This window comes from Chaetodon trifascialis, chromosome 8 (genome assembly GCF_039877785.1).
Source record: "Chaetodon trifascialis isolate fChaTrf1 chromosome 8, fChaTrf1.hap1, whole genome shotgun sequence".
Taxonomy (NCBI): Eukaryota; Metazoa; Chordata; class Actinopteri; order Chaetodontiformes; family Chaetodontidae; genus Chaetodon; species Chaetodon trifascialis.
This window is the reverse complement of record NC_092063.1, coordinates 6,091,622-6,103,707: the sequence shown is the minus strand read 5'-3', so window position 1 is coordinate 6,103,707 and position 12,086 is coordinate 6,091,622. Positions and strand designations below refer to the sequence as shown.

General features: G+C 46.3%; 1 protein-coding gene across 1 annotated transcript in view; it reads right to left on the bottom strand.

The window, feature by feature from the left end:
* Positions 1-49: 49 nt before the first annotated feature.
* Positions 50-12,086, bottom strand: part of iqsec2b (IQ motif and Sec7 domain ArfGEF 2b) — a 28,028-nt gene continuing 15,991 nt past the window's right edge. Inside the window, exons 2-14 of the mRNA XM_070967592.1 lie at positions 9,427-9,715; positions 9,012-9,329; positions 7,623-8,677; positions 7,350-7,511; positions 6,942-7,064; positions 6,675-6,841; positions 5,258-5,397; positions 5,030-5,155; positions 4,829-4,928; positions 4,572-4,733; positions 4,196-4,390; positions 3,886-3,935; positions 50-3,553 (exon numbers count right to left, since the gene is read on the bottom strand). Of these exons, the coding sequence (XP_070823693.1) occupies positions 2,372-3,553; positions 3,886-3,935; positions 4,196-4,390; positions 4,572-4,733; positions 4,829-4,928; positions 5,030-5,155; positions 5,258-5,397; positions 6,675-6,841; positions 6,942-7,064; positions 7,350-7,511; positions 7,623-8,677; positions 9,012-9,329; positions 9,427-9,715 (4,069 nt within the window). The 3' untranslated portion in view covers positions 50-2,371. The remainder of the gene's footprint in view (positions 3,554-3,885; positions 3,936-4,195; positions 4,391-4,571; positions 4,734-4,828; positions 4,929-5,029; positions 5,156-5,257; positions 5,398-6,674; positions 6,842-6,941; positions 7,065-7,349; positions 7,512-7,622; positions 8,678-9,011; positions 9,330-9,426; positions 9,716-12,086) is intronic.

The following is a 12,086-nucleotide window of genomic DNA, read 5'->3' as shown; positions in this document are numbered from 1 at the left end:
AATGGTGGAGGTAGGTGTGAAGTTATATAAAAAGTACACACAGACCAAATCACCGCAAGGACACTTTAATTTATCAGAAGCAATAAATATTCACATCTCAATTCTCTATTCTTTCAGTACACATAATACATACACAAAGAAAAAAATTGAAATCATTTGTTTAAAATGATATCAATAAGTGCACTGACATATAAACTTTTTTTAGGCTTCAGTTTATAGCACGGTAACTCATTCTCTCACCTTCAGTCTGAAATAATAATGGTAAAAGAAAAGAAGTCAGCATTTCTTTTGGCCAACGTTTCCTATCCTTGTCCTTCTTGTATATGTACATACTTAGTGGCATCACATGCACGCACCTGAATACAGAATGGGAGTAGTTCATCCCATAGTTATGATAAGAAGCCTATGTATAATATAATATGTACATTCAGGTTTATACAGTACAATCTATTCAATAAGTGCAGATATATTCATGCAAGAAGAGTCAAAAAAAAAAAGAACACCATCAAAGAAAAGGCTAGCCGACGCGCACTTATAAAATCTTTAGCTGACATTCTTGACTCTCTCCAAACCTCCTCAAAATCCTTTTCTTGAGGAATCTTCTTGAACTTTGTCGTGTCTTTCAGTAGCTTGTTCCATAGACTTTTTTTTGTTTGTTTTAAACTCTGTGCTCACTCATTCATTCTCTCTTAAATCGGAATATATGTAGTTTTTCCTTGGTAATTAATGGCACTGAAGGTAAACCAGTGCTCAATTACAACCTCAAAAAAAAAAAAAAAATGCAGTAGCAAAAGGGGCCACACTTACACGAAGCCCACAGAAAAAAGGGGGAAATACAGTATGTACCTGTAGGCTTTTTTACATTCTTGACTCTTGTTGTGTTTTTAAACAAGAAGCCCTCAGCAGGATGAAAATGTACTAAGAGATTTCTAAAAGTGGCAGGAGAGGGAGGATAAGAAGAAGGCCATTTCTGACTTAAGACATCACGTGTGCAAAACCACAAAACCTCATGTAAAAGCGTGCTTCTTCAAAACACAGAAAAACACAGAATGACTAAATCCGATGACTGTGAGGAAGTCAGCATAGGTGCCCTGCATGATTATGAAGGAATGACATCTTCCAAAATCCAGGTCTTTCTCCGTTCACTAAGTTCAAGTTTTGTTGGTCAGCCCGTTTGAGAAATTGTGCACCTGTTTGCTCACATCGAACAAAACATAAAAGGAGGAGTATTGTTGGTGTCCAAATCAATTTGAACAAAACTAAACCTCATTCATTATTTTCAACAATCAATAATACTAATTATTAAAAAGATGAACTAAATGGAAACCATGGTACAATGGAAATAAATCACACTTCACATATCAGAACGCCCTCTAGTGGCTATGGCAAACTGAGGGAATTTATATGTGCATATACTCTCTATAACCATGTACAAACATCTGCTGATATAATTAATCACTGATCAAAACAATTATTGGACAATATTCATCATACTCATAGCAGGTATATTATAATATCGATAAAACAGCAAGAAGCTTCAGAAACATTCAAAATATATTATTGATTGTATCATTAATTCCCATAACCCACAAGGAATGCATTGTAAAGCCAGGCGGCTCCTGTTGACATGTAAAAGACCATTAAGCAAAAGACTGTCAGGAAACCGTGCACTGGTTTTAGAAGTTTAAGACAAAGCAACATATCTGAGGTCTTCTTTAGAAAAAAAAAAAGGAAAAGAAAAGAAAAAGATGCCTGTCAGCAAAGCAGAACCTGCAAGAATGGACGGGGACATCATGAAGCCAAGTAAATTATTGCAAAGTCGAGGGACATTTTTTTGCAACTCTCTGCTCTGTTTTTAATGCCAAACTCTGCTGGAATGCATTTGGTGGTTTAGTCTTTATTTACATCCCCGTGTAAGCAGCTGGATATAGATGGTCTCCGTTTTTCCAGTGTCACATTATCACATGTTGGTACTGTACATGTAAAATAGTCTCATACAGACTCAACTAGACTTCAAACAATTAAAACTGAGGCAATATACCTAGATATAGATTTAGTTTCATCTTAAATTATATGGCTATAGACTTTTCTGATATTGTGTGTGGACATGTGAGGAGTGTTTGTTCATGTGCATATGTATGTGCATCTAGGATTCAAAGATGTGCGCACGTCCTAGCTGTGCTTTTTATCTCCACCTACATATGTGGGAAACGGAGGTGAAAGTAACAGAGACGAAGCAAACTGCGTTTCCTCTTGTCACTAGCGCTGCTGCTGTTACTCTCTGTCCTGGCAGACTTGGTCCTAGCCCTCGTTCTGCCACCCTCCTCCATTCTATAATCTGACCTCTGACCCCTGGGGACCCACACCCTGCTCACACCACGGTACTTATCCGGTTGATAGGCTTGGATTTGGAGCTGCCCCCTGTACCTGTCGCTCCAGCCCCCGTCACCTGCGGCCCCTGCTGAGGCTGCCCGGGGTGCTGGGGGGGGAGAGGGGAGAGAGGTGTAAGAGGGGTAAGGGGGGACGAAGGGGGGGGTAAAGGGGAGTGTGGTGGGGGAGGGGGGATGGAAGAGAGAGGAGGGTACTGGGGCAGATACGGGGCGGCGGAGGCTGCGTGATGCGCATTGACGGACGCGGACGGCAGGTTGTGGGGTAGAGTGCCGAATATGAAGTGTGTTTGGTGGGTAGAGTGGCTGCCTGGGTGTGGCGTGTGAACGTGTCCGGGGTGGGTTTGGGAGTGTGCGTGGGGGTGCGGGTGGGAGTGGGACAAGGTTAGTGGAAGTTTGGTACCAGGGACGGCGCCCCCTCTGATAGAGTGTGTGGGCTGCACGTGATACAGGGCGAACTGTGGGTTCTGGGAGTGTTGGGAGAGAGGAGAAAGGGGGGGGGGACATCCCACCACCATGTTGGCGTAACGACCCGGAAGGCCATGCTGGGAGAGCTGGGAGAGATGGGCCAGCTGCGGGTGCTGGGCGTGTGGGGGGCCAAGCGGTGGACGACAGGGTAGTGGGCCTCTCTGTATAGTATGAGGGGGGATACCTTGCAAAGGTGGTGGGACAGTTTGGACGTGGTAGCGATGGTGATGATAGTACGGTGGTGGGGGCTGCACGGTGCCCGCGTGACAGTACTGTGCGTGCAATGCCTGGATCTTGGAAGGCCCCCCGTCCAGCTGGCACAGAGATGACGGGGAGTGAGGAGGGGGACCTCCCGTAGTCGGTGGGGGGACAGGTGCGGGGAAGGGTGGCCCCGGTGGAATAAGGGGCCCTGGTGGTTTGGCGCGTTTGCTGCCGAATAGGGATCCCAGGAAAGAGCTGCTGTTGTTGCTGCTGCTCCCCCCAGGGCCGCTCCCCGCTCCTGCTCTCTCTACACTGCTGGAGACTCCCCCAACTCCTGTCCCAGCAGTGGTATGTTGCTGCCCCGGCCCACCCCCCACCCCCGTTCCGGGGCTCAGGATGGGGCGGTGAGGCCGGAAGTCTTCTGTTCCATAGCAGCCAGGTACCACGCCTGGCACTGGATATCGCTGGTGAGGCTGTGGGCTGCTAATGATGGAGCCCTGGGAGGATAAAGCATCGTCACGCTTTAGACAAATCACTGGAGGATTGCACTACAGCCCGTCTTCATCACATCATCATCACATCATCACACAGGACATATCTGTATCTGGAGGTGAAGGACATGCTTGGGCAAACATGAACACACACAGACATGCAAAGGGTGTCGGTGCAGGACAGGTACATGTGGACACACACACATGCATGTACAAGCACACCCCATTTATATGCACACTGCACACACACTGAGTGTGTTCAGGAAGACAAAGCACCAGTGAGGGGAAATGCAGGTCTATTAGAGGTTACAGATCAACGTCTAGTCTTTCAGACTTACTTCCATGGTACTGTCCAGAGAACCAACACTGTTCCTGCGACCACGTTTCCCTGCACCCCACCAGGAAGAGTCAGGTTAGCAAAGAGTGGAAGATTGAAATGAAGATTGAAGGTTGTTTGCATGTTTTGTTTTGTTTTTTGGAAAAGACACAAACTGCATAAGCTGTGTTTGAATGCCAGTGTGAGAGAAGAAGAGGGTAGAGTAAGAGAAACAGAAAACACAATCATTGCAGATGCTGTGCTACCCAATTCAACCCAGCTGACAGGAAGGAAATGGAATTGACCCCATCTCTGAGGCGCTGTTGTCTCACCTGCGTCCGATAGGTCCCTGAGAGATGAGCTGAGCGCTGTGCGTTTGAGACCCTCACCCACTGAGCAGTTGTCATCAAAACTTGTCCTTCCCATGGTGCCATTCACAACATCACTTTTCACACCTACGCCTCCTCCTACCACTCCTCCAGTGAGCAGGCTGGGCCGCATCACACCTTTCTGTTTCTCCAGCTCCGCTGTAAATAAGCACAAAGGGCACCGGGGAATTTAAAACACGATACAAAAAAAGAATAAGATATATATCACTACCAGCAGTGCTGCATTTCATGATTAAAAAGAGCCATTGCTGAAACCTGTATAGCCCAACACTCACTAAAGCTGTAGTTCACAATCATGACCAGTAGATGGGGTACTTACATTCAACTCTGTATTTCTCCATCTCTTGCACTTCAGCAACACTCTCCCTGAGGTCGCTAACAAAGCGGGTGCGGTCTTGCTGACTGGGTGCCATGAAGACGATAAGAACCTTCCTCTCCCCACCCAGGACTGCTGAGGTCAGGCGGATGCCGTGAGGGTAGTCTGAGAGATGCAAAAAGACAGAAATAAAATACTGGACAACCATAGAGGGTTATTAAGAAAAGTGGAGATGTGCAGAGGGAAAAATAGTCTCTTACAAGAGTTCTGGAACATGTGCACTTGCATCTCAACCAAAGGGAACGATTGTCTGAAACTATAAGTCACTGAGGTTTTCTTCTTCTGGAAGATTTTGGTCACCTGATGCACAACATAGACGGGATATATTTATCATACATCCTTTTAAATGAAACAGATTTCTTATCTGGCGTGTCTTAAGAAGCGTTAAATGCGAGTCTTACCACCAGAAGGTCATTAAAGAGGAAGACCTCTCGTTGGTGCACTCCTGTCCTCTGAGGTCTGTTGGGGTCAGGAACCTCATAGAGCTGGCAGCAACACACCAGCCTACGATGGGGAAGGGACAGCACCTATACAGACACATACAGCACAAACAAATGAATTAATTTTAAACTAGAAGTGACAACATACTACAAAGGCCCATATGTTGCCTTATTCAATACAAAACTAACAGGCTTCTTGCCCACAATGACTCGCTCCACTGCCTGCACTTGGGACACATGGTCATCGTTGGTCCGCAGCTCCCACTTCTGTATCCGCTGGTAGATCCCAACCAGCAGGTCCCTGGGTATATCCTGACCATTGTCTACGCCTTGGGTGGAGACAGGGAAAAGGAGGGGTTTAGGAAATTATGTTTATCAAAACTGCACTGTACAAATCACAAATTGTACAGTGAACACAACAGAAATGTTAGCATCAGGCACAGTTTTCACACAGTGTCGCCCGTGTGATGTCTTTGGATTTGCATTTGTTTTTGAAGTGTCATCAATGATCTTTTCTTTGCCGTTTGGTCATAATAGCCCCTGTTTAATATTTTTTGTTAATTATTAAAAGAAAGAAAAAGGTCTTTGGGGAAATATCAGAAATGTTCCTTTTCATCTCTGCTAGCTGGAGACGCATGTGATTGTCAACAGCTGGCTGCCAGACATCCCCTTTACACCCTGCATGAAAAGTGTTTTGGTTGATCGGATAGCCACATGAATGTACATGCAGCCAAGACGCATTGAGTATGGATTGTGATCCGATTGGGCAAAACCACATCTGGAGGGGATCAGGGACAAATTATGATCATGTTGAAGACAAATGTGAAAGCAATTGCTTTCCCAATCCATATAACCGGCTAACACAGGCCTTGAGTTGTAGCCGGCATGTCATGGATAAATGGAGTGTTGTCACTGCTGTTGAAGAGTAAAAATGACAACAGCACCAGAACAGACTGAAGTGACAGGCATATTTACATGCTGCTTAATGTGCTGCAACTCAGCAGCTAATAAGCTATCTAGGCTTCAAAATTCCAACGTTCTCCTGTGAATGTTTGTTCGGTCACTTGTTCAACAAGTTAAGGTGCATGACAAGAAGTGTGTTCATATTTGTAAGTTAAATAAGAGGGAGGATTCAGCAGGAAAGTGAACGTGGGCTGTTGTTGAGTCTGTGGCTCTTGTGTGGTGTCGCTGCTGTCTGGCTCAGTGTGACCGCCTGCTCTGCCTATGATGTGACACTGACATGCAAGATTTGATTGGCTCTATCAAAGTAAAGTCCCCTGCTACACAGACCAAAACCAGAATGGTATCAGTGCAAAGACAGGGGACACCATCATGACACCAAAAATATAAAATTTATAAAATTTTCTCCCTTTTGGTTTCTGATTTTTTAGGAGAATACAGGACAAGTGATTTACAGAGCAGATATGTATACTGTGTCTGAAAAATCGTTTAATTTAGTTGGACTTTGCCAATTTTACTTACTAATCTAATGCATATAGCTTTTAGTCACACAAAGAGACATGTCTTCTTGCTCATAGTGTCCATTAAGATATCAGAAAGACATGCTTATAACATGTTTCATAAAGTCATGCATCAGTGGGAGCACCTCTCAAATTTTTGATGAAATCCTCGAGTTTCATCTTCCTCTCGGCTTTGACGTTGGGACTGTACATATCTGTGTTGAGGAGGATTATGGCAAAGGCCAAGATGAAGATGGTGTCCGGGTTCTGGAACTGCCGAACCAGGGTCGGATTACACACACAGTATCTCTGACTGCATGGAAAACAGAAACAGCATGTTCAAACATTCACATTTTGACACTCCAACGGTGAAATTCAGTGTATCCTGAAGTTGTTTTCCAACACACACAAACCTGAAAGCCTCTATGAGCCTCTCCACTTTTTGGGCTTCTCCTTGAACTTTAATCTGAGCCTGGAATTTCCTGAGAGCGTCATCCAGGTCCATGCCTGAGAAGTCCATCTCATCCACCACACAGCTGAAACACACAGAGCAGAGGTCACAGTGTAAACTCTCCCACTGCACATCCTGGACACTCATCCGTCCATGCAGATTTTAAGTCTTATTACAAACCATGAGTATGTGTGTCAGGGGTCAGGTTTGCCCCAAGCTTTCATCTATTCAGACTAAGAATGAAAACTAAGAATGAAATATGTGAGCTGAAATGTGGTGTGCACATTTGCTGATCTGTATTTGGACTAACTTCCCTGATTTGTTAAAAATGAAATCCTGCTGCTTCTGCGCTTTTTGGTCCCATACTCACTCTAAAACATCCTTGTTGAATTGCTTCTGTCGGTTCCCCAGGAACTCGCCAATCATCTGCCTGCTGAGGCCCTTCCTCTCCAGGATGAAGCGAGCAATCCCAACTGGAGTGTCCGATACGAAACCTCTCTCTATCAGGTACTGGATCCCTTTCTCTGGCTTCCTACAGTCAATGAAAAAGAAACTTTCCCATTACAACTTAACCACTTTAATTTCATACAGCCATGAAACGGACCCTCATATACACTTTGGTTTATTAGTATTAGCGTCTTACTTGTTGAAGAGGTTGAGACCGATGCGGTACTGCCGTCTCTGTACCACATCACTGTTGAAGGGTGGGGAGTCCCAGCTGTGGCGGCTCTCTCTCTGGTAGGTCTGCTTTCCCAGAGGCGGCAGAGGCTCCCGTAGGCTGTCCTGAGACGAGGAGCCAGAGCTGCAGTTGACCGTCTCGTTGGAGTTGGTCGTGGAGTTGAGAGAGTCGTTGTCTCCATCCGAGCAGCATGGCTGCTCCAGACCACCGGGGGGCAGAGCTGTAGAGGAGGAGGATGACAGAGGGGTGGTGGGAGGCTGCTGGGGGGACGAGGATGACGAGGGTGTGTCAGGGTACTGATGGTGGTGGATAGGGTGGTGGTGATGGTGGTGGTGTGCAGCCACCTGGTGAGGGATGTGTGTGGGTATGGGTCTGCCGGGGGCCCGGGTCTGACCCTGGGCAGCTGCTGTGGAGGAAGAGCGGGTGCCTGTGTTGGGTGAGTGTTTGAGGGTTCCCTGAGGGGAGCCAGCCCCTACCCCAGGCTCCTGCTCATAGACCAGCTGTCTGCTTAGAGATCCACGATCTGAACGGTCACTCATGTCCACTGAGCTGTCACTGGGCGGCTCAATAGTGAGGAGGGGCAGATGTGCGCCCCTGAGACGATAGTCCCTGCACTCGGTACAAGGGGTGCTGCGCCGACTGTTACTGCTACCCCCTCCCTCAGTGTCCCTGCTGTCTTCGCGCCCTCCGACACCACCACCGGGGCCCCAGTACTCTGTGTCTGTGCTGCTGGGAGCCCGATCCAGGGACAGCGGGGATGACGGCATGCCATCATCCATGTAAAGGGTAACGTCGCTGTACGAGGTGGCGGTGCTGTCGCCATGCATACTGAGTCCTCCTCCAGCACCCCTGGCTCGTTCTCCCAAACCCCTTTGGGAGGAGGGGTTGCTGCTGCTGCTCCACACACACTCGCCAAAGTCTTCACTAATCCCTCCACCCTCCCTGCTGCCCTCCTGGGAGTCATCGCGACCCGCTCGGCAGGTAAGGGCATCATCTATGGAATCAGCCAAGGACTTGACCTGGAGGGAACACGAAGTGAGGCAGGACTTCAGCGATAACTTGTTATTAAAGCACATCTGTTACACATATAAAATAGATGTGCAATAGGCTTTATCATAACATGGATCGTCTACACCAAGCTTTAAGAGTCGGGTGGTGCCGGGTATACCTGTCTAGATCAGAAATTTTCTTTTCTTTCTGTTCCCCTTCTCCTTTGGCTGTTTCTCTCTATCACTGGAAAGACCTTTGAGACTTTCTTGTCATAAAGAGTTCGATAAGAGTTAAATAAATGAACCTAAAAGAATGTAATTGCTTTAAAGCCCATAACACACAGTAAACCTGAAGCGCTGGTACCTGTTTGGAGAAGGAGTCCTCTAAGTGGGTGTAGTCTCCTGGGCGGTCTGTGTCGGGGGAATGAGGAGGCCCTATGGCCACGCTGTGGGTGAAGTTGGTCTGTGTCTGGGCCTGCTGCTGAGGCTGTCGCTCATCGAAGGAATACTGCAGTCTCATGTTGGACAGGATGATGCGCCGTGTCATGCGGCTCTCTGAAGCGGAGCTCCTGAGACGCTCAAAGTTCTTGTTCATGCGATACTGTCTGAACGCTGTCTGGATGGTCCTCGCTGCTCTGCGACTTACAAAGGAGCCACCATACTTTCTCTCCAGCATCTCCACCTGGGGAAAGGTGAGCGAAAAGAAAAGAAGAACGCAGATTACATACTCACCCATGAACCCAAGACTACAAATCCAACAGCACCCTCAGCTATGATACCTTCTTATCCTGCAGATCTGTTGAGAGTTCATAACTGTCTGAAAGGGCCTTGCATCTCTTGTTCTCCTCTTCCTCTTGCTTACGGAGGGCCAAACTTGCAGGTTGATGCCGTGTTCGCAGTGCCCAGGCCAAGCTGGCTGAACTGGACGCAGCCACGCACGAAGGGTCCCTGGATCCGGAGGGTGTGCTGCTGTCAGTGTAGCGTTCTGAGCCACGCAGGTAATGTGTCTGGCCGAATGAGCGGTCTTTGTGGGTGCCTGTCTCTGGGCACTGGGACTCCCCTTCCACACTACGAGAAAAAATGAGCAGAAGCTTTTAGAATGAGTCATAAGTGGCTTGACAAAATGTCACACCGAACACTTAGAGACTGAATGAATGCATACATCACCAAATTATGTAGAATTGCACTTAAAAGCTTCCATGGAAGGACTTACACATAAAGTTTATAGCGGCGAGAAGATAACCATCTCTTAGTGGAACTCATGGCGATCTTTTATCACTTTCAAACTCCAATTCCGTCAAAGCAGTGCCAAAGATCTGACAACATTCCTGGTCTATATTGCAAGTTGGTGATCAAAGAGACATAAAGGTCTCTGCCCTGTATCTCCTTCCTTTATGAGTCCAGAGGATGAGTTAATATACTACTACGTTCAGCCAAGCCTACTAGTGTTTATGCACTGTCTTCCAGCTTCATGTTTTCTTGTTGCCTCTTTCAGTCTTTCGTCTCTCTCTCTCAGTGTATCCTAGTCTGACAAACACAGCAGTCATTTGTAGGAGTCATCAACACATTCTTCCACCGCCACATGCCATCAACACCATTCTGACAGGAAAGACCAGGTTATGGTAGCCGCAGGTGTAAAACAGGCACTTTAGCGCATTATGAAATATCCTGAACAAAACGCAAATAACATCACCTCCAGGATTATTAGACAGAGATGGTAGCAAGAAGCTGATATTTGCAACCAAATCACCAAAAAAGTTAAGTTGGATTCAAAGGGAATAATTCCTATTCGCAGTGAGAATAGCAAGAACCAGAAAACTTATCAGGATTCAAGTAAGTCCAGAAATCCTCCAGTGTCCTGTTAACGCAGTTTTGCCCAGACAAAATCCACCCCATGTCAATTAGTCAGTGTGTGTTTGGGAGAACAACTACGGTCACATGCTCCTGCCTTCATTTCCTCCTCGACTTAGCCGCACCCCCTCCTGTCAGCTGTCCCATAACAAGGCAGAGAGTAGAGAGCCAGGGTCAGAGCTGTGTGTGTGGGAGCGCTGCATTCAGCACATGAAATAGGCAAATCTTGGTGGGAAAACATGGCTTGTGAGGTTTCTACCTTTTGCATATTTTAGACTCTGCATCACACACTGATGCAGTGGACAAAAAAGGAGTGAAACGCTGCCTTGTTGACTTTGACCATTTTTGCTTTGAGTGGGTCAGCTTATGTCCTCCTCCCTGATCCTTGAGCTGTCTCTGTTCCACTGGACCGCAGAGACTTCCTGTGTTAGTGTTTAGTTGGTAAAAACAAGAGGAGGAAAAGGCTTCTCAGGCAACAAGGAAATAACTCACAGGTATTTTAATTTGTTTTATCTTGTAAGTGATGCTGAAATACAAACACCATATGCCAGCTGCTATGCCAGCACTCTGGAGTGCACAGAGGGGAAAACTGAGTACAATGCAGGGTCTTTCAGCAGGACATCCTGTGCCTTCAAGGAACGCATGACCCAGCTAAATTATTGTTGAGTCTAAGAACAACACTGAGGACAACTCCATTATGTTGCATAACACAAGAGCCCGGCGATAAAAAGACACAATTGTGACATCTACAGGAAAGCACACATCACCACAGCGAAGCTAACTTTTAACAGCAACTCCACAGACTTTTATTTATGCTGTTTGCAGGAAAATCATCACAACATTACCACGCTTTGTTTTTGAGTGAATTAATTACCAGCAACAAGTTGTAGCACACAACTCCATCACCTCTTGGAAATGTTTTATTTGTTTATTTATTTATTTATTTATTTTTCTGTGCAGCATCATTTATCATTCCTCCTCCTCTGCTCCTTAAATAGAGAAACTGAGAAGAGGGAGGGGGTTGCTTGGTGACGGTTGCCGTGGGACCTTTGTGGGCGACGAGGCAGTTGTTAGGATGAGAAGCGTAGTTGCCATGACAATGTATTGACTGTTATCGCCATTGAGGTGGGTGTTGGAGATGCTCCACAGGTTGTGAATGGCAGTCTGCATAATACTTGCCTTGTTATGAAAACAGATAAAATATTTGTGCAGAGTGAGCTATGCAAATACAGTTTGTCCAAAGTTGTTGGATTATGAAAATGGCGGCCTGAATAATCATCTAACTTTAGTACCTATTTCCATATTGTCTGGTATAAACTGTGTGAATAGAAAATTGTGTCTCCTTCAGAGCTGCTTGAAACGGCTCCTTTTAAGGAATGGAAACTAGCAACATGAGTGCCCCTGCATGGCGCCAACAGGTAGAGACAAGCAGGGACTTCATTGACACTTCCTGCCATGCACATCAGCAGGAGCAGATGGTATTTTCATTCAACTGAGTCACAGAAACCTAAAATACATTCAACACGACATTAAGGAGCCACAGGCCTGGTTTCTCTGAATATTCATAGCTGCTCCTTGGATTGATCTG